Raw genomic sequence first — 21742 nt, forward strand, 5'->3', positions numbered from 1 at the left:
CCATATGAAACATCAGCTCCCATCTTTCTTCTTCTCTCTCCCTCCCTTTCTTATTTTATTACTCATGCAGCAGCTGTAGTAGCTTGCAGATGAGTGGAACATTTCCTTCGGAGCAGTGTAAATTTTCCAGACTGACATGGGAGGCCAAAAGAAAGAAAAGAAGAAAACAACCTCCAAACAAGGATCATGAAATGCTTTTCACTAGTAAGAAGCAGACAGCAAGCACAGCAGGGCTGTGACCCTTTAAGCCACTGTGCAGCCACAAGTAAAAGATCAAAGTCCCTGAGCACTGTACTCTAGGATGTGAAGCACCTCAGAACCAGCAGTGAGCCGGGGTGCCCAGGCAGGATGAGCACAGAACCCTCACCCAAAAGATGACAAAGCACCTTGCATCTGGCTGTGAGGAGTCCTGTATGAGCAGAGCTGAGTGGGAAGAAGTGACCAGCAGCTCCACGGAGGTGATGGAGACATGTGGCTGCACAGATGTTGCACACCTCATGCATCTGTATGCCTCACCAGATTTGTACCTCCAGGTTATGGACCAGAAGCAGTCAGACACTGCTTATGGCATCACGTGGTGCTGTGGCTGCAGTGCTCAAACAATACAAGAGTCACAGGCTGCAATGAGCCCAGATATCTTTTATTAGGCAAATTGATACTAGGTGGTCTGAGGGCCACAGGACAGCAAAGCAGAAGATGCAAACCAAGTCTCTCACATCAGAAATAGGGACAGGCCCTGAGGAAAGCCTCTAGAAAGTAGCCCTGGTTGAAACATTTGCTACCAAGCAGTCTCCAGCTGGAAAAAAAAGAAAAAAAAAAAGATATTTTTATTTAATCTAAAGTGTTTTATTAGAATACATGAGTTTTTGGAACCACTACATCATCACTTAAAGTTTCACACACCCAAGAGGTTATGTGCAGGGGCAGATATGAATCGAGCAGAAAAAGTGATGAGTCTCTAACATCTCACCTAAGGCTGTGATGAGTGTAAAAAGCAAGCAGACAGCGGCAGCTCTCTCTCCCCTTCTCCTCCACTTACCAAACATTCTCACTATGGCCCTTGCTTGCTAGAACCTTTGTTTTCCATTCAGCACCAGTGAAACACAAAGACAATTAAAGGCAGTCCCCCACCTCACCCCCCAGTACAAAGCTTGATGCTGATTCCCCTCCCAGGCTGGAGGCAAGACAAGTCAGCAAGGGGTAGAAACTGCAAATGTTTCCAACTCAAGAACTCTCCTTCTTGGAAATGAAGCATGCCCACTGAAAAGCCAGGATTAAAACCAAATGCCTAACAGCATAGTAGCCTATTAGTAGTGAAAGCATTTTGAAATCTAATTTACTTGTCACGCTGCATGCATTTTCCTCACTACACAATCCAAACAGTCGCTTTCACTTTGATTTCCAGTCACTTTACTCAGTTGCATGGGAAGGATGTTGCAGTGCAAGAGCTGCAAAGACAGCAGGTGGGCAAGATGATCCCATCCAAAAAGCACAAACCTTGCTTACAGCATGGGGTTTTTTTGTTTTTTTGTTTTTTTAATTATATAGATGGAGATAATTTCACTGATTGCAGTTCATGTCAAAGCACGTTGATTTACAAGCTCCATCACGGTCAAATGTCAACCTTATGCCAGTATGCATTTAAAATCGACCTTGGGAGGCTGTAAATTTAAGGGCAGGATTTGTAAATCAGGACACGAATTGGACTCTCTCAGAAAAGCCTCTCATAAGCCAGTGTCCTTCTCCTTTGCATGCCCCCCCATCAATCACATTGTCTCCCGGACTGGCTTCTGCTCCCCGCTGCCTCCCTACCCCTTGCTGAGCAGAGGCTGTTGGCACCCTCGTGTGATTTAAGCCCTAGCTTTGCACGCAGGTCCACTGGCAAATAACCAGCAGGATTAGGATGTGTCAGACATGGTGTATAAGCCCCGTGTTCAAAACCATTATGACACTTAAATGCGTGTGTCTGCGGGACCTTCACCAAGCACTAATACGCTGTCTGTGCGTGACTCAGACTCTTTAGTGTACATTGTTAAGTATACCACATGCATCTTAATAGTTCTCGAAACAACAACACGTGTAATGAATACACAGTTGCACTGAGCAGAAACGCTCTGGATTGGAAAGGATCCTTCGTGTGAGAACAAAGAGAGAGCAGGTACCTGTTTAAAATAATCAAAAGCACCAGAGCAGCTTACCAATACAGTGAAAAATATTAAAACGTTAAAAATAAACAAATCCTTGCCTTTTTGTCCAAGTTTCTTACACCCAACTCCCGTTTGTCCCACTTTCTAAAAACCAAGGTGAGGTAGCATTTAGCACTGTGCACCAATTGTCTCAAATATACCACAGACCCCAGGGGGGGAGTGGGTTAAGGTCAACTTTCAGCTATTTATCTACACTATTTCACAGAGGTGATCACACAGCCATGGAAGCTCTCAGCTGCCCTGTGCTTTCACCCCATGGGATGGGGTGGCTGGATCTGGCGCAGCCCCTCTTGTCCCAGCCACTTTCCTGAGCACCCCAAGCCTCTAACAGTGACCCTCGCAGCATCCACAGGAGAAGCTTAGAGCTGCCAACTTGTCTTATAACTGAAGAACCAAGGAGAGGTTCGGCGCCCTGATGCAATCCAAGATGTCTAACTACCCCAGAGCACAACGGCTGAAGCAATTTCCTCTAGGAAGGGAGAAGAGATGCAGACCCTGCTCTCACAAGCAGCCGGGCAGCCCTCCCCACCAGCTGCTGCCAAGACCAGGGGTTGCAAGCGCAGTCTGGCTAGCAGGCACATGTGGGGACATGTACATGTATCTCCATGCTGATGCCTCTCAAGCTTAGACAATAGAAGCATTTTCTTAATGCTGCTGGAATCAAGTAGCCAGCTTTTTTAGTTTTAAAAACAAAAGACCACGGGATATGTCTTCAGTGGATCAGAAACAAGAAAAGTAGAAGGAATATCACAGTTTTTTTAAAAGCCTGTGTCTTTAAAGACCATCTCAGTGCTTTGTGAACTAAGCATACGATTTTTGAAGCGTTGAAGTGGCAATGCTGGGAAGGAAACACAGCCAAGAGAGTACTCAACTCAGACATTCAAACACGTGTAGTGCCTATCAAGACTGAAGACAGCAGAAGAAAACTGGGATGGTCTCAAACATAACAGCATCAAGCTGGGGAATATACTTTAATCACATCTCTGTACCCTATCTACTATAACAAGGGAGGAACAGAGAGGAAAGTAAAAGGGATTCGGCATCACTCCTGAAAACCTTTATTAATTCTCCAGAATTCAGCTTTACCATCTAAAATAAAACTTCCATCAATGAAAATACTTGTGAATAATTTTTAGGAGGTTTTGAGTGTTGTGATCATAAGTATTTCTTCCCTTTTGCAGGACATGACAGATTTGGTATGAGGTGTACTATTACACAACTGCTCAACATACTGAACACCAGCACTGCTCCACCAGTGAGCAACATCCTTTTTTTCTAAGGACAAATGCAACCAAAGTTGGCCACGTGCAGCTACAGTCATACAGAAACAGCTTCCTTCTTACATTCCTGTACCACGTGTTCCAGTGCAGAATGGAGAACCAAAGCACTGGATGTTTCTCAGTGGAAAGATATTGGACAAGGCTTCAAAAATATGGCAATATCCAGGAAAAAAAACATAGTCCTCTAAGCTCAGAAACTTTAGTGTCTAATTACTGCATTATACTGAAGAGCTTCTGCTACTTCCACATGGAAGTACTGCATTGCAGACTGGCTACATATCTTGATATTTATGTAGCCTACTCAAATCTATGTACTGCCTATTACAACATAAAGACATGGGTGGGTTGAGAGGTGTGAGGGTTAAAACATCCCAAACAAATAAGAAGTATATTGAAGTTCAGTATCCACATGATTGTGTATTGCTTACAGGTATATATTCCATTTCAAAATCACTTGCCATAAGTCACACACACAGTCAACTACTTAATACTTCAACATGGATTGCAGGGCTCTACACTTTCATAATGCTTTAATGATTTATAACAGCAGATTCTGTAATTAAGGGGAATCAGAAAACAATACAGACAGCAGTCTCCAGTTTGTCTTTCCTTTTTCGCCATCTCCTTCTACGGGATGACAGGAGCTTGCTTTCAGCACATGGAGCACGCAGAGTTTACTCTGGTGCTCAGGTCTGAAATACACTGCCTTACACATGTGGCTGTTCTTGGAAGTCAACCATTTCTGCAAGTTATTCTCTAGAGGTATGATGCACTATAAGCACTTAAGAAATGTGTTGCACTGTGACTGAAACCAAGATGAAACAGCAATATTAAAAGAGATGTTTTAGTTTATGTAGTGGCCAACTATGCCATTAAACTAGAACAATGGAGATGGTGGGGAGGCAGGAATGTTTTCCAGTGTCATTTATGCCTTTCCAGCAGCATGGAAACTTTTCCTATAGGCCTGAAAATGATCCTGTCTGACAAGTGGAAGTCAGCATTAAGATGTAAGAGTTCTACTAGATTAGTCACTTTGGGATCCTCCGCTCTCACACAACACCAGGATCTCCAGGCCCTCTGCCAGGATGGGTCATTTCAACCTCCTCGCCCCACAAACACTGTACCTCAGCATCATCAGTGTCAGTCATTTCAGAGCAAGATATAATGAAGCTTAGAGACTTGATTAAAAATACACAAAGAAGGCTCTACCACAGAGTCAAAGGTAAAACAAAGGTTTCCTCGATTCTACGCTTTCAGGAAACATATAAGCATATATCCCCCTTCGAAGGATCAGGACTTGCTGCAGTTGAGAGCAACTGGGTCAGCCAAGGAAAGAGGAAACATCAGTTCAACGATACAGTGCTATTCTCACCAACAAGATCTGTTCTGCCCAATGACACACGTGGGAAAGGCTGGCTGTCTTGCAAACACTCAAACCCTGCAGATTTTAAACTTCTGAATCAACCACATGCACAGTGGTCCTGTGCAGCTACCCGCCAGTTGTGCTCTGGGAATCACATGCTAGAGAGTGCTCTGTGGCCCTCACAGAAAATGAAGAGAGCCCCTAAATATATTCCACAAGACCTCTTCTCCACAGAGGGATGATGAGTCCAGAGACCTCTAAAGGGACAGGATAGTAGGGGCAGTTTGAAGTTTGAAATGCCGCATTTAGAAGAGACAAATCCAACTACTGGAGACGCTCTCTGCACGTTGATCTTTTAATGACCCCTCATACACCGCTGTGAGGGCAAAGCACAAGGAACAGGCTGAAGCCCGAGGTCCAGCCCCTGCCAGTCATTACTTTGCAGCCCAGCCCACCGACAGTGGGACCACATGCCGTTCCACGGGATACACTTCTTGCAGACACCTCCCTCAAAACCAGCCTTCTGCCCTCTTCCTTCCATGAAGAGCCACAGGGTACTCCCCAGCCTCGTGCTGCTCTCCTTGCAGCCTGATCCCAGTCTCGAGGATGCCACATCAGACACCTACTCCTGGTGAGCAATGGCGTGTGACCAGAGCTCATACTGCAGGGCAGCAGCCACACAAGTGCTGAAATCTATCTCCAGATGGATTCTGAAACGCGGAGTCAGCTCACAGGGATGAGAGCAGCCCAGACGGTTCACATTACTGCAAGGATGGAGCATCAGGCAGAAACAGACAGATACTGAGATACCAGCCAGCTGGTGTACAGCAAATGCCTGATTTTTCAAAGCACAACCCACCTCTTCCTTTTATCTCTCCTACTGCTGTGGCTGCTTCAAGAGACTAAACAAAGTTCTCTCTCTCCTGATGAAGCTGCGCGACTTACTAGATCCCAACCTCCACTCTAAAACACTCCTAACCTCACAAGCTCTTCAGCTGAAGGAGGACAGCCAAAGCTGACATAGTAAAACCAAGCATTTTCTTGCCCAAAACCCAAACCTCCCCCTTCCCACCAACATCTGTTTCAAAATAATGCAAAACACATCATGGATTCTGTTCCAGCTTCACTCCAGGTATTTCTACTTTTATTATGTAAAATATGCCTGGGAGGGACTGATGGGTTTTTGTGTTTTTTCCTCCTAAAAAGGAAATGTAGGAAGGAAGAGATGACAAAATTCACTTGTGTTGTACACATTTGGGGCTGCTCTCATTCAGCTCCAATGCTGTCAAAAGTGTAAATGCCAAATTTGCTCACATTTCTCTTGTAGTGGAAAGGGAAAAAAGGGAGAGATCAGCTGACCACATGCAAGCATTTAGCAACCTGCCTGTTGCTGCCTGTCAGTGCCCTCTCTGAGCAATGGTGTTTCACAATCGGAAATATGAGCAACTGCCCAGCTGTGAAACCCTCAGCTACGAAAGCGTGATCCAGAGTCAGGAGCACAGGGAGTCAGGACTGTGGCAACACTGATGCTAGAGTGCTTTCAAATTTTAAGTGGGGCATACACATCTTTTATAGTATTGGAAGAGACTCTACTTCTAGCAGCAGCAATTGGCATGGACTAACCCCTCTCCATAGAGGGCCAACAGCCTGATAATCACAGAACAAACTGAGCTCATAGCTTGACCAGGAAGCCTGCTCTTGACCCACACAACTACTTCCCTCAATTTAAGAGACTTTGAAGTAATCTCCTGGGGACATGGCTTTGCTGCTGTCAGAAGCACTGCTTTGCAGCCGCCATGGAACACAGGTCTTGCACTAGAGATCTTCATAGGAGTGGAGGCAAGACCCATTCAAGCACCTCTGCTCAGAACTAAAGCTGCTGCCCTCAGCCTCAGTGCTTCCTATGAGGATTGGTCACTGCCTTGACAGCTTTTAGAGATACCTTCAGGCGCACACCCACACACATGCAATATGTCCTAAAGCTGCTACGGTTTGTCCAAAGTGAATAAATCCCTAAGACCTGGCTCTGTTCACAAGTGACTGAAATCGGGGTCTCTATGTCAGTGGGTTTGCCAAGCCCATGTGGCAGCATGCTCAGTACAGTGACGGCAGCTGCTGCCACCAGCAATCCACCAGCTTTGCTCCCCCATTGTTTGCAAGGAGAGTCCAGGCAGCAACAGGGGAGAAAAACAAATTGTAAATACAGGATGTATTATGAAACACTGGGCACTGCTTGGAAGATCTGAGGGGAAGAAAAGGAAAACGTAGTAATTTTTTTCTCAACTTCGCTTTCCAAATCTGCTAAGAGTCAGTGGGGTTTAACCAGTTCAGTGTTACATTTCAATTCTGCAACACTACAAGTGGGCTTGGGTAGGTACTTTGTTCGGTATCAAACAAACCACTGCTCTGCCACACATAAAAGAAGGCAGCAGGAGACAGAGTTATCACGCACAGTACTGCCTAAAGCATGCTGGCTATGTCAACAGATTATCTCGCTTTGGTCTTCCCAGGCTGTTAGTAATATGCAACCCATCCAACAACAACGATGCTATGAAATTATCAGTTTTTTTATGAAATTATATCAACCTCTTCAGTTTAATTAGCATGTTAAAATTATGAAAGGAAAGCAGATGTGACCACCATGGATGTCGAGCTGAATATTAATAACCAAAAGCATCCCCACCCCCTTGGAGGATAAAGCAAAGTTGGATCAGTCATTTTGCACATTAAATCCTGGATGTGTTCACACGTAGCTGTCAGTAAACCTCTTGTAGGTGTGTGCACACACAAAGCTGGAGCCAAAACAATTTTACTAGGGCAAACCTTTAAAGATCTAGCCACAGCACAGCCAGACGACAAAGCCACAGACTGACTGGCCACATTTCTCCCTGCACACATGCTTGTAAAGAAAATTAAATAAATGTTCCACACTGTCACTTGCTGAAGAGCTAACACACACTGCCCTTACACTAGCCAAGACTAATGTGAGTGCTTGCAAGAAAAAAACTAGTGGCCCATTATTTCTGAGCTGATGGTGCCATGGTCTGTGCGTGGCATTAGCACCACATGTCATTCCAGCCACACTCCACTATTCTTACTCACGAGCACATTTTTTCTGTTAAAGAGACACCAGTTTAGAGGATTCCAACTGGCGTGTCACTTCTGCCAAAAAATCACCTCCATAAACAGGGCTACAGGGAGGAATGCTGCCTTCCCTTTCCTTCCCTCTCCTGGCAGATAACTATTTATATGTCTATGCATTTGGGCTCGTCGTTAATTTTATACAGCTTCTTTCTGTCACCAGTCATCATTTCAATGCATTCATAATACTCGATTTCCACCTTTAGAACTACCCTGATTCTTCCTGCATGGAACCAGAAGGCACTGGTGATGGGAACCAGCCAGAGGCGGCATTGTCTTAAGGCACAGCGAGAAGCGTGCACTTCTCCTCACGTTCCAAAAAAAAAAAAAAAAAAAAAAAGAGAGAGAAAAGGAATAAAAATGAGTTGCCCCCCTGCTTACAGAATTCAGAATTCAGCTTCAAAGCTTTTGCCTCCATGCACCTGCCCGCCCCCGCTTCTGCTTTCAGCTAGGATTTTTATTGACATGTACTAATTACCTGAAAATAAGAATGATCTACTCCGTTTCCACCAGCTGCTAGCTGTCAGCACTGGCTGGAAGTGATCAGCCTCACTTAAAAAAACAAAAATAACGAAAAAAAAAAATAATGAAAAACTAAGCTCAAAAACGAAAGGAAATAAAAGCAGGAGTGGTGACAAAGGCAGACCTGGCGGCTGTCACCGGGCCTCAGGTGCTCGGACAGCTGCGGGCAGGCAGGGCTGCACGGGCTGCTCAGCTGGCCGTGGCAAAAAGACAGAGACGTACAGCTCTACCCACGCGGAAAAAAAAAAAAAAAGAAAAAAAAAGGAAAAAAACAACAATGAAAACCAAAAGGAAAACAACCAACCCTGAATCAGAGAACAAAAAATGAAATAAAGGCAGAAGCGCAGCCCCGAGGCACCGACTGCCTGCACTTAAGAGATTTACAGGAGTAACGTAAAGCATTCACCTGCTGCCAGTTCTCCTCCAAGGATGGCAAAGCTGAGAAGTAGCCGGTGTCGTGGACAAGCTGCAGTTCCTGGAATATACTATAACTAGCCAAGACATCCATGCTGCTGCCGGCCGGCCCCTGCTCTGCTTTGTGTGTGTTTGTTTGCTCTGGAGGGGGGTGTTTGGGATCATAAAAAAAAGAGGAGGAAAAGCAACCAATGATAGATCCAGCGTCCCTTTTGCTTTGTTTTGTTTCAGTCACACTTCAAAAAAAAAAAAAAAAAAAGAAAGAAGAGAGGAGAGGAGAGGCGGGCTGTCAGCGCGGAGGGGACGCGGGGCCGGGCCGAGGCGGCCGCGCTCCGAGCACCCCGCGCCCGCCGCACCGGGGCACGTCCCCGTCCCCGTCCCCGTCCCCGTCCCCACCACCGCGGCCATGCGCGCTCGCGCCGCCCTCCCCGCCCCCTCCCCGCTTTATTTTCGGGCCCCCCCGCCCGGTTCCCTCTCACCCTCCCTCAGCAAACCCGGCCCGACTCCCCCCCGCCCGCCGCCGCCGCCTCACGGCCGCCCCGCCCACCCCCCGCGCGCAGCCCACTCAGGCAGCGCGTGACCATGTAGGGTAAACGGCGGGGCGGGGGGGGCGGGGCCGCTTCGCGCCTGGAGTCACGGCGGCCCAATGGAAGCGCGAGGAGGGCTTCGGGGGCGGGGCTTAGCCGCCGACTGCTCGTCGATTGGCTGGCGGCGAGGCTCCCGCCTTCTCCCCGCGGCTCGCGGGGCGGCGCGCGGCGAGCTATTTTTAGGGCGCTATATAACGGGGCGGCGGTGCGCGCGGTGGCGGTAGAGTGAGGGGCGGCGCGGGGCTCCTCTCGCGCCTCGGGCTCGCGGCTTTTGCCGCTTTCAGCAGAAATCCGCCGCTCTTGAGCGGCCGCGGGGCGGGCGGCCGCCGCGCCACTCCCCGCCGCTGGGCGTGCGGCCCGAGGGGAAGGCCGGGGTGGCTGGGCAGGGAGAGGGCCGCTTTCGTGCCGGGGGCTGTGAAGAAGAGAGCAACCCGTGAGGCCGTTCGTAAGGGGACGGAGCGCGACGCTCGCTGAGCGAGGGAAGCGCGCTGCCGTGAGGCCGTCGCCGCTCCTCGTCAGCGAGGGATCCGCGCGCTGCTGGCTTCAAGCACCGCCGTGCGGCCGCGGGGCCTCAGCTGGCGCGGAATGGTGCGGGGCCCTGACGCACCTCGTCCTGCCTGTCCTGCCCTGACTGACGGGAGAACGCAAAACTCATCAGTGTGAATTAGTTCGTGGTGCGTTGTCTTTCTCAGTGATGAAGACAAATTGCCTTTTCCGAGATCGAGTCCGTGTAGCAGTTAGAGAGGCCCCTCTTGAAGAATGCTTCTGAGAATAAAGCAGTTTCCCAGACAGTGGCTGCGCTGAGGCACGTGTCTTCCAAGCTGCCGATGGGCAGCACTGCCATCGTTTTTAAAAAACAGTAAGCGCCACACCCTCATTTTGAGAGCCAAAACATGGAGGAAAAGTGGCAAGTGAAGCTGCTCCTCAGTAACTGGGAGAGACTGGGCAGAGGGCGTTTTTTCACGTAAATGGTCTCACCTATACCGAAACACGTGTGTGTTTGCAGGCTTTGACCCCTGCCTTTGTGCTCCTTCCTGCCAAAGAGCTCAGCACAGGCTGGGGCCAGGCTCAGAAGGATGCCCATTTCTCACACTGCGCCTCAGGAGCTGTTGGTTGTCTCGAGCGTGGCTATCTCCAACGCTTTCATCCTCACAGAAGAGCTGGATGTGAATAATAAATTGCTCTTTCTCATAAATACACCCACAAAGGTGGCAAAGCGCGTGTTGGCAGGAAGAGGAGAGGGAAGGTTAGCGCAGTGAGCGATGCTGAAGGTCCTCCAGGCAGTCGTTACCAATTCCAGGCATGCCTCAGCCTGGCACAGCAATGCCTTTCTGGGACACCTTGAAGAGCAGAGAACTCAGCTAAGGTGGTCAGATCTGGTAAGGAGCAGTAGCTGGGTATTGTAGCACAGCTCCTGTACTGAAAGGCTTTGCAAGAAATAGCTGTTTCAGAAGAAGCTTTCAAAAAGCAGCACTCCTAAAGAGCTTGTCAGAACAAGGCCACATGCATATGTAGAGGCTGTCTCTGACCTAGGCAAGGAAACAGGACAAAAGCAATAAAGATTTATAGCACGAGCTACTTAAACATATGCTTTATGTTCAAATCCTGTAATTCCTGTGGCTGAAAAACATTTTGGTGCTATAATTCTGTCCTTGTTAAGCATAACTACCCTTTGATTAAGTTAGGTGTTTAGTGCTCTGATTGCCAAGCCATCCCTCTAACCCCAGTGCAGGAGCAGTGGCCTGCGTGAGCTGTGGATTGCTCATGCTTAGATTTTTTTGAAAGCTCTGTACCTGCAAGCATCTGTGTGCAGACAGCCCAGGAGTCCCCTCTGCTCTGACAGTCACATATGCTTGCACCAAAAAGCTCTGGTTTGAATTGTCACTTAAAATCTTTCTGTCCATCGATTTTGAACTTCCTGCTGAAGGTAGGCCCCTGTAGGAACAGCCTCCTTTCCACCCTTGGACTGGAAGTTGTTCCCAGTGGAACCAACACTTTGCACCAGCAAAAATCCCTGTCTGTGCCCAGGCTGCACTGTAACTGACGGCCAGATCCTGTGAGCAGCTGCTGGTCTGCTGCTCTTTTTGGCTTCAGGAGGAATTGTCTGAGGGCAGGATTTTGGCTGTGAGCCGTGAGGTGAAGAGCTAGGCTATGGATCTGGCTGCATGCCCAGGTGGTTTCCAGGCAGACATTGCATTTTTATTGTCTTGGATATTCTGTTTTGGAGGTCAGTCGAGAAAGCAGAATGGGGTTATCATTTGGCAGAAGTAGAAAAGTCTGGACAAAAAAATGAACGTGATGATACACTGAGTATAGTGCTCTCAGTCCGGCATCTGGGATAGCGCATACCTGTGCTAACACAAAGGTAATGGAAAGCAATTTTTGCCATACTCCTTTGTTTTTCAGGATACACTGACCTTACTCCTGGCAGATAGCCACTCTCCCTGCTCTGGCTCAACCACACTGCCCATCAGAGAGCAATGCAATCTCACATGGAGAAGGAGCACCACCATCACACAGCGGGGCTTAATGGCACTGAAGTCTGCGCAAACATAGAGGTAAATGGCGCAGGGTTGGACCTGCAGAAAGTGCAAGGGAGAACATTTCAGCCCTAGCACAGATTTGTCCTGAAATGGGTAAAGATAATAGCCTGTGGAATGATTTTTTAGGCTAGCCCCAAAGGTATCATTGCTGCACTTGCTGAAATGTTGGGAAGATGCAAGGGGTGGTATGGCTGACCATACCATAGTGGTAATGGATCTTGGCTCCTGGGAAGGGGGAAAGGCTTCTATTTTTTGCATTACAGAGCCATGAGAGTGGTTAGTCCTTGTGAAAGGAAAGAAAATGTTTCCTTGTTCCTTCTGTTCTTTTGAAGAAAGAGTAGAGGTGACTTCATTGTTTTCTGGAAAGAGCTTGAATGTCTCATTGCCTGCCACAGGACCTTTGGCAACAATCTCTTCTACCCTCTCCGAGTTGGGAGTGCAGAATTGCCCCCTGCACTTAACTGGGTTTCTGCGATACACCAGTGTACACAGATTCACAATTTTGGTCAGTCTGATTGCTTTCCATCATCATATTTCCAGCCCTGCTGACCGCAGGTGTGATAGTGAGGGGGTGCATAACAGAGACCCAGCAGGGAAGGCTGGTTTGCTGGGAACTCTGGTGTTGTTTGCTTCATTGCTTTAAAATGGACAGTGACAAAGTGCCATAAAGCCATAGGATTGTATATCAATTTATGGTTTAAACGTTTCACTGAATTTATTCCCTTTGGTACCAATGAAACAGTTATGCTTAGATCCCCTGTATGCAGCTCAGGATACAGTTTTAAAACCCATGGTCTTCATAGGCAGTAAAAGTACTGAAGCACTTTCTCCAGCAGGGGCAAGTTATTCTAGGTGTGTAGGCTATGGGTTCTTTCAACTGTCACATCTGTGTGTTGTCCTGCCATATGCGTTTCTGCCTTTCCCCCCTTGGGGTTTTAGGTTAATACAGCTTTCCTGCACTTACAGCCTGCAACAAGGCTGTTAAAAAGCGTTGGTCCTTCAGTCAGTGTCCCTCCTGAGGTCAAAGAGGCTCGGTGAAGCCACTTGCATAAAGTGAGGAGGAGGACTGGCACTAAGAAGCCTGCTGAGTTTACATCTGTAGCCTCTCCAGGAGTGGGTGCAGAAAGCTATTGCCAAGCAAGCAGGCTCATCTTGGTGTTGGCGTGGCTGGAAGACGCTTCAAGAGATGCAATGGGACAGCTCTAAAGCCAGCTTCAGACCTCAGTTTCCTAGAGGAAGGCCTCTGCTGTTGGCTCCGCATCTTCCTCTTGCCCCTGCACAGCACTATTTCAGTGACATGAGAAGTAGTTCAGTGTTTCACATTTCCTAAAATTTTCTAAACCTTCTCTAAACTGCGTGACTGTACTGCCAGGAAGGATGCTGAAGATCCCATCTCTTCCCTTCAACAGCTCATCCTGGGGAAATGCAATGAGAACATGAGGAAGAAAACCTTTTTTTTTTTTTTTTTCCCTTTTTTTTCTTCCAAATAGTGTGGGGAGCAAAATATGCAGGTTACACCCCACATCACAGACACACCATTTTGTTGTCACTTCTCCAGCATGTTTGTTCTACTCTGTTCCTCTCCAAACTGGCTCATTGGTCAGGCTTTACTCACAAATGTCTACGTGTGTGTTTCCACCTTGCATTTTTTGCTCTTCCACACCATCCACCAAACAGCTCCTCTAAATGCAGATGTTCTTGGTGCATGGGGAGCTTTTCCTGTTTGCACTGTCCGTGAGGGGAAAGCATAAGTGGATGCTTTTTGTTGCCCCTCAGGGCAACACAAAAATTGAGGACAGAGGGACATCAGAGAGATGCAAATTGTGGTGCTGTGATCCTCTGCATTGCTGAGAAGGTAGATCTCAATAGAAATATTTAAGCTAGAGCTAAAGCTGAATACACTTCATCTTCTAGCAGGTGCAGCCCAAAAACAGCATCCCAAGGACAACTGGGGAAGAAGTGATTTCCCCTCCTGTCTCTATCCATGGGAGCTGGCATAGCTGTGGCCTCTGCTAGAGCTGGGAGGCAATGCTGTAACATTGCATTCACCTTGCATTCACCTTGCACATGGCACTGCTTGGTGTGAAGCAGGATATCTGCATCTCTGCTCTAGACCTGCATGGCTGGAGGTGACCTGCATTGCTTCCTGGCCTGTGAGCTGCTCTCTGAACCTCCAGTGATTGAACAGGTGTCTAGCATGAAGCACTGCAGGTTCCTGTGTCTTTCCTCCTTCCTAAAAACAGGCACCATTTCACTCCCTTCCCTTCTAAATCAGTGTTCTGTGAAAAATGCAATGGCCTTAATTGCAGAGCAGATAATGAGCACCCTCCAGGATTAGAGAGATGAATGGGTTTAACCCATAATCACAACTTAGGGCATCCAACAGTCTTGGTGGACTTTGCAAGCTGATTGATGGCCAGATGCAGATGTTTGGTGAGAAAGCAAGACGTGCCATCCTGAAGCAGAAACATACAACTAGTTCAGTTCTCTGGGCTGAGCTGAAAAACAAAGCCTGGTGCTTCAAGGGAAGGTTTGAAATAATAGTTGAACAGACCTGATCTGGTTCTGACCTAGAAGCTTTCTGTCTTTCAAGTCCTGAACCTTTTACCACCCATCTGTCCTTCTTTCCAGAAAAGCATCATGGCTGTGTAACTCAATTCCTCACTCCTCTTGCCCTCCAGATCCTTCTACGAATCTGTAAATCATCTAAGAGCAGATTGGCAGTAGAGGTGTGAAGTTGTTCTCAAATTTCTGGTGGTACCTGTGCTTCCAGCCTCTGGGGATGAGAAAGGTCAGCACACACAGAAGCAAAACAGAGACCTCTGCCTTCTGCCCAAAGTGATCTGTGTGTCTCTGAACCTCTTTGCAAGGGCAGTTATCATTGCTATTCCGTCAGTGTTCAGCATCTGACATAAACAGTCTCTGATCATATTAGTAGGCTCTTAGGTACTTCCACAGTACAAATAATAAATAATAATGAGCTGCATGGAAGACCTCTGAGCCTTGGATGTTAGCTCAGGCTGGGCTCTTATGGCTCCCACCTGATGGAAAGTGTCCATTTTGTGAACACTTTGTGAACACTTCTGGGCTACTGTTGCCAACAGTGCTGCAGTGCCACTCATGATAGTGCCTGGGGACAAAGGTGTCTTTGTGCTATGAAAGAAGGAGACGTTTTTCCTCAGCCCAGAGAAGCATGCTTGAAAGCACGGTAGGATGCATTCCTGTGTAGTGGTGGTTTGGTGATCTTGGTGGTATTGCTGAAGGCAGCAGGACTTCTCATGGATTGGGTGGGAAGAGGTGCCAGTCTTGGGCAGAGGCTGAGGCTCTTTGTCCCTCTGCTGCACCCTACAATGTGACAGTAGGACACAGTACCATGGGAGATACTGAACGGCTGTTACTAGACACGAGAAAGATATTTCTAAGAGGAATCTCTGGGTTGGTGGCCTTTAAATGATTGAGTTGGATTACACTCAGGAAATCTGTAGAAAACCTTACCATAAAATGGTAGGATTAGTGGAATTGTTCTAACCAGGGTTTGTGTTGTTATACACGCTGCACTGAATAAAGTGTTGGTTTACCTTTGCTGTAGCCAGCAAGAGCTCTTTTTAGAAGAGCTGTCATTGCAGCACAGAACACATGCAGCAAAGCGAAGCACCACAGGGAACTCCATATGCAAAGGAAAGAACTGTCCAGAAAGTAAGGGATATAGAGCATTGCTGGCTTTTTCTTTCTAGTCTTGTCACAGATTAAGGAAATTCAGTTCATTCAAAACAAAACTTGTCTTCGGCAGGAAGCTGCAAGACTCTTACTGTGCTGTTTTCACATCCTCTTGGGGTTTCTCTCTAAGATCTGTTCCTTACAAGTAGCTACTGAAGATGTGGCTCTCACAATAAAATGTGGATGTGTGAATTAACAAGGAAATGCATCATTGCAAGGAATGAAAATCAAGGCTTTGAGCTCACTTTTCAGAGTGGATCATGCTGGATGCAGGCAGGTATTGCAGCTGCTCAGGTGTGTGACAAACAGAATACCTGGCTTGACACTAGCACACAACTCACAACAGTGACCAAGCTACATGTAAACAGTGAGGACCAAAGACAAACTCAATTCCAGACCAAACTCTCTGCTCTAGCTCATCAGTTGGGTTCTGCTGGCTTTACTAGTGTGACACAGACATCACCTGAGTACCGCAGCATCTCTCCCTCTAAAGAGCATCTGTTTGGTGATTGCTGTTAAATGAAACAAGATAAATGGTTCTTCCTTTGGGCAGCCCCTTCCCATCCCAATTCCAACTGCACTTCCCGGATTTCTCCATCTCTCAGCCTTAATCCTACTTGAATACAGACCTTTGAACAAACTCCTGCTCACAGCCAAGCTCTTCTGGGATTTCAGCCCTCATCTGCCCAGCTACTATTGACTGCTGAAAGGAAAGTGGGAGGAACTTGTCCTGGGCCTGACTCTCACCCTGCTTTTTGTTGCTTTGATTTCACTTGAAGGTCAATGGGGATCTGCTGAGCATCTTGCACCTTTCCAGCCAGTGTTGTGCAGGGGGCCAGGTGAATAAAGTTGGCTTATGGTAGAAAGACAGCAGTATCAAGAGCACTCCCTAAATCTTGGGGTATTGGTTGCACATTGATGCTCATGGGTTAAATATAACAGAGATGAAGCTTTGTCCAACATCACAAAGTGAGTCAGGATCCAGAAAAAGACTGGATTCTCTCATATTGCGGATTGATGCCAAGAGGCTGGCCTGAGGATGCTGCTCCCTTGGAGCCTTCTGCGATGGGAGAATACGCCCAGCTCCCCACATCAATTTGTGAGTAGAGAGCTCTGCTGAGCTGTCATTTCCTCCAGGGCAGTGCTCAGCAGGGTAGCCAGCAGTTTGTCTTCCCTGCCTTTTCTACCCATAGCAATTGCTGCCACCAGTGAGTAATTGGTTATTTCTATTAAAGCCATGGGAAATGTTATGAGATTATTTTATAAGGGGTGGGGGAAATCATTTGGTAAAATGGAGGTCACCAACATAGCCTCCCTCCTTTGTAATGGGAGGTAAATGCCTGCAGAAGACAAGCTGGGTTTTTTTTCTTTCTGAGGAAAGAAACAAAGAGGTAATACAAGTGAAAAGTGGCAGCTGAGGAGATCTGAGTCTTGTTCTGTAGTCCCCTGCCTCGAAAGCTGGTTTGTGAGTGGCTGTGGGTACAGATGCTGGGTGATTCCTGCCAGAGCTCTAACATTGGATTCATGCTAATTTCTGAAGCCAGGAGATAAGAAACTGTGCACAGCCTTGGAAAAGTGAAGGCAGAGGAAGATGTGGATCCCTCTATAAACTCTCACAAATTCCTGGAAGCAGAAAAATACCAGCTGCTTCTGTCTCTGACATCACTTCTTCTCCATGGCAACGCAGAAAGACATCACTGGGTTTTGACAGAGGAGTCACAAGAGCTTGCATGGCTGGGACGAGTGACATACAGTGTTACCTTGAGAAAGCCTCAACCATGAACCTCCCTCACTTCGGCTGCTCCACCCTGGGTACACCTGGGCTTACTGGGAGCCAACTGGGGAGCATGAATGCCTGGCTGAACATCTGCACCCTTGCAGTTTTCAAGTGTGTTGTCCTACTGCAGCGAGAAATGGTGACTCACCCCTTTCTGGGATGAGCCACTACATCCTGCATATATTTTTAATCATTTTTACGAACCTATTCACTGAATTCTGCACACATTTGAGTACGTTGTTCATCAGTGGACACGATGAATTTTAGCAGAGTATTCCTGCAAAAACTTTCACCCAGCTCTTGCAGTGTTAAGTGTGACCATGACCTTATAAATGGGCAGGACTGCAAGCATTGTGCCAAAACTGGGAATGCATAGTCATTCTCCTTAAGAAGAGCAACTGCTGCAGGAGCTTGCTCTGGTTTGCTTTGAAGTCAATGGCAAGTTTCCCTTTGGCTTAAGTAGGAACATGTGTTTACGGAAATGAATAACACTGCTCCTCACTTTTCCAAGTTTTGTATGATCGAGGCACGGCCTGAGTTGACCTGGAGACTCAGCCTGTGCAGCTTCCATCCCTCAGCTGCGCAGTAGGCGTTACGAGTGTGATTTGTGTGGAAGAGAGCTCCATACTATTGGTTACTTAGATTATGAGCATTAACTGGGTTAGGACTGATGAACTCTGAAGGTTTCCTTCGGAGGTTTTCCACTAGTAATTTTCACTTTAAATTGGGCTTGGACAGTGTGTGTGTCAAGGAGCACAGCACTTTTATTTTTCATGCATGTATTGCTCCAACTTTGGATGGGCTGCCTGCGAGGACAGCACTGCCATGGCCCTGTTTGGGGAGGAAGCTGTCACTGCTCACACAACCCTTTTCTCCCCACACAGTGCGTGCAGGTCAGGACTATCACCCACTGTCAGCACTGGATGGGGTGCTTTTGCTGCCAAGACCCCCAAGTTCTTTATGACAGGTACTTTAGGAACAGGTGGACTTTGAAGCTCCAGACTGTGGTGAAGCTAGTCCAGCGGTGTCACTGGGGACCTGTCCCCTAAGGGCCACCTCATATCTGCTGAAGCAGAGGGAGTCTGAAAGGGCACTACTGTTTTTCTTGGCATTGATTGCAGGATGAATGCTTATTGAAGCAACTGCCTCTAATAGCTCAGGAGAGGCCTTTATGGTCTGCTGTGGCAGTGATCTACAGATAATGGCTTCCTCCGAGATTTTCACACTTTCCTGTGATCCTCATACTGGATACATTAAAACTGACCTGCAAAGGATGTTTTATTTTTCTGAAAAAGGCTTCGTAGACTTCTATGATATGCCACTAGTTTTGGTGCATTGTTTGTTTCTTGGGGATGACATTGTGACATTATGATGTGGGAATGCAGACTGCTTACTTTTCACTTTAGAAATAGGAGGACCATCAAGTCCCACATGCACAGAGTGGAGGAAATGTATGGGCCTTAGGGCAGGGAGTCCAAATCCCTACCAGAGAGGCAGAGGTGCCAAAAAATGACCAGGGGTCCAGCCCCTCAGCAGAAAGGGCTGCAGAGGTTTCCAGCTGGAGTGAGTTTCCTTCAGCACATGTGGCTTTTCTTTTGAAATTGAGGCATTTTGTGAGAATATGTCAATTTGAGCATTATTTTCAACAGGAAAGGCAAAATGAATCATTTAGGCTTTTCTGTTTTGTTTCATTAATGTCAAAATGTCTTGTTTTGATAGAGACAGAATTGTCATTTCCGTGATATCAAAATGTCTTACTAGCTCCTGCTCATTTTATTTCATTTTCTACTAACTGTAAATATACTGTTCTTAAGTTATTAATTTATCATTATCTTCAGATGATATTTAATACTGTATCTGATTTTGATACATGCAATTTTTTGACATCTAAGCCAAGTGTGTTTTTAGTGAAATGAAACAAAATGAAATTAAGATGCCAACACAAAACAACTCACTATTTGTCGAAATTAATTTTCTTGCTTCTTAATCCAAAAAAAGAAAAAGAAAAAGAAAGAAAGAAAAAAAAAAAAAAAAAAGAACCACCTGTTTTTTAATTTTTTCTCTCCCTGTTGGGGAATGCATCAATATTCCAGGGTGTAAGGCTGTAGAAAGCATCTCTGGTGTTTATGAACTTGTAGCTGAAAGCAATGGGAACTTGCTATTGCTTCCCACATGAGAGGGTGCGAGCTCTGCCTCATACTTGAGTCACACTGTGCCAAGGGCACATGGCTATGAGGCACTCAGGAGGGGAGAAACTCTCTAGGTATTGGAACAAACAACTACCTCTGGTTGCTGGGATCTCTGTTACCACTGTTGCTACCTTGTGTGATGCTTTCAAATTATGCTGCGATAATGGCATTTATACATCACGCTTTGAAGATGCTCTTTATTGACTTAATGTGAATATTATTGCCATCGTTTATTACGGGGAAGTATCTCATAGTAATTGAAATACAATATGGTGCCATTAATCACTTTGAATACAAACTGCTAACTTTTAACTGTTCATAGTATATTAAACGCTCCTCTAACCATAAAACAATTAGACTTGCAGTCAGATAGTTTGGAAGTGGCCAACGGTTAAGAGTCATGATGATTGACGTTTATGTGGCGCTGTTTACATTTTTGTGTTTGAGCAACATATTTCCTTTGGAGCTCCTGTGTAGGAACCGGGACCTGCAGCTTTTTGTTTGCTGATAAAGAGCTGTAAGCAGGTGTAAACTGAAGGCAAAATAGTTGCCTAACAGCATCTCTAGGACATAGTGGAGATAGGAGGGAGTCTGTAGTGCACAGCGGGCTGCGTACAGCGAGCGTTGCTCCTAAGTGTCACCAGCACCCTTTCCCCACCATTCCTGATAAAGGAAAGTGGTAAAAAAGAGAAAAATTCACAGAATCTTTAAGGTTGAAAAAGACCAATAAGATCATGTAGTCCAAGTGTGAGGTTTAGGGCATACTGAGATTTTGGGTGGTGACTGCTAAAATAAAACTCCTTTGCTTTCACAGGATGCTTTTTGAGATTTTCCTCTCTGTCCTGCATTACTTAGAAAGGAAAGGGTTTTCCACTTTGGAAGATAATTTTCTATTAGAAAATTACCTGTCTACCAAAAAGGCTATCATTTAAACTGTCATCATAGGAAAGCTGTGCCAGTACCATCTGCAGCACTTGAGCCAAGTGGGATAAATCCCCTCCGGACCTGCCCGGCTCCCAGCTCGATGGCTCTTTGCGCTGCCCAGCAGCTCCAGCCCTGCTCCTGCCACTCCAACTCCCCGGGATGGGCGTGGGGACCCTGCAGGGCAGCAGCATTTGGTTGGACAAGAGGCAGTATTTTAAAAAGCTCCAACATTTGCTCCTGTGGCGGCTCTGGGAAGCCTGGCTATTCAAATGCTTGCAGGAGCCTCCCTTTTTGCTGCCAGATTTTAAAAGCATACTTCAGTGGCACTCACAGGAGGTGAGGAGATGTGTAAGGTCACTTCTCAGGGCACATTTTAAAGATTTTCCAAGAAGAGCGGAGCAAGGTCTTTCTGCTGGGGGGAGGGGCTTTTTTTTCTTAGCTGGAGCTTTTATTGTCAATATGTATTTTTAATAAAAGGGAAGTGATAGAAGCAGTAGCGGGTGACAGAGCCCTGCGTTGTTCAGCTGCTGACATTTATAAGACAATGCCAATGTCTCTTCAAAACAGACTCCTGCTTGCCCCTACTGTATTGATGCACACATTTATTGTACGACTGACAGCAGCGAGATGAAAATGATAATGTATGAAAAAATCCCAGAGGCACAGACCGGCGGTTTTGCAATGCAGGCTCTTTGCCTTTGGCATCCTTTGGAGGATAACGGTCTTAGATGAGTCACTGTGAAGCAGCACAGGCTACTCTTTCATGCAGCCTCGATACTCATTTTTCCTGGTTTCTGGTGACACCAGCTGTGTATATCTTAATCATCTCGGCGCGTTTACAATTCTTTCTCAATTATCTATAAACAAACCGTGGCAATTACATGACAGGTGATGGCTGGAGTGAGCTGGTCAACTGTGAGATTGTGCAGCGTGGTGGGCACGGGAGAAGTGAAAAATAAATGCAATCCTGGCGCTGAAAAGGGAGCTGCAACCTTCCAAATAGCATAGTGGAACAGAATAAATTTACTGCACAGGCTCATTGCAGACCAGAGGGCAAACGAGCGCCAGGCGTCCATCC

General features: G+C 46.7%; 1 protein-coding gene and 1 long non-coding RNA gene across 11 annotated transcripts in view; one reads left to right on the forward strand and one right to left on the reverse strand.

Annotated features, from left to right (window-relative positions):
* KLF7 (KLF transcription factor 7) overlaps positions 1 to 9396 on the reverse strand; it is a 111714-nt gene extending 102318 nt beyond the window's left edge. For 7 of the 9 annotated variants that reach the window (XR_016468343.1, XR_016468342.1, XR_016468344.1 and 4 more), the window contains exon 1: positions 8920 to 9377. Coding sequence is in view for 2 of the 9 variants with exons in the window: in XM_031601263.2 (XP_031457123.1) it covers positions 8920 to 9021 (102 nt within the window). In the remaining 7 variants the exon portion in view is untranslated. Of the gene's footprint in view, positions 1 to 8919 lie in introns of all 9 variants that reach the window. The other 2 variants (XR_016468345.1, XM_031601264.2) reach the window with 2 other exon arrangements.
* Positions 9397 to 9747: 351 nt separating this feature from the next.
* The window catches only part of LOC149917282 (uncharacterized), a 39949-nt gene continuing 27954 nt past the window's right edge, over positions 9748 to 21742 (forward strand). For both annotated transcript variants that reach the window (XR_016468350.1, XR_016468351.1), the window contains exons 1-2: positions 9748 to 10893; positions 11921 to 12072. This is a non-coding gene — a long non-coding RNA (uncharacterized LOC149917282). The remainder of the gene's footprint in view (positions 10894 to 11920; positions 12073 to 21742) is intronic.

The sequence above is a fragment of the Phasianus colchicus genome, chromosome 7, assembly GCF_987193195.1.
Source record: "Phasianus colchicus chromosome 7, bPhaCol1.hap1.1, whole genome shotgun sequence".
Taxonomy (NCBI): Eukaryota; Metazoa; Chordata; class Aves; order Galliformes; family Phasianidae; genus Phasianus; species Phasianus colchicus.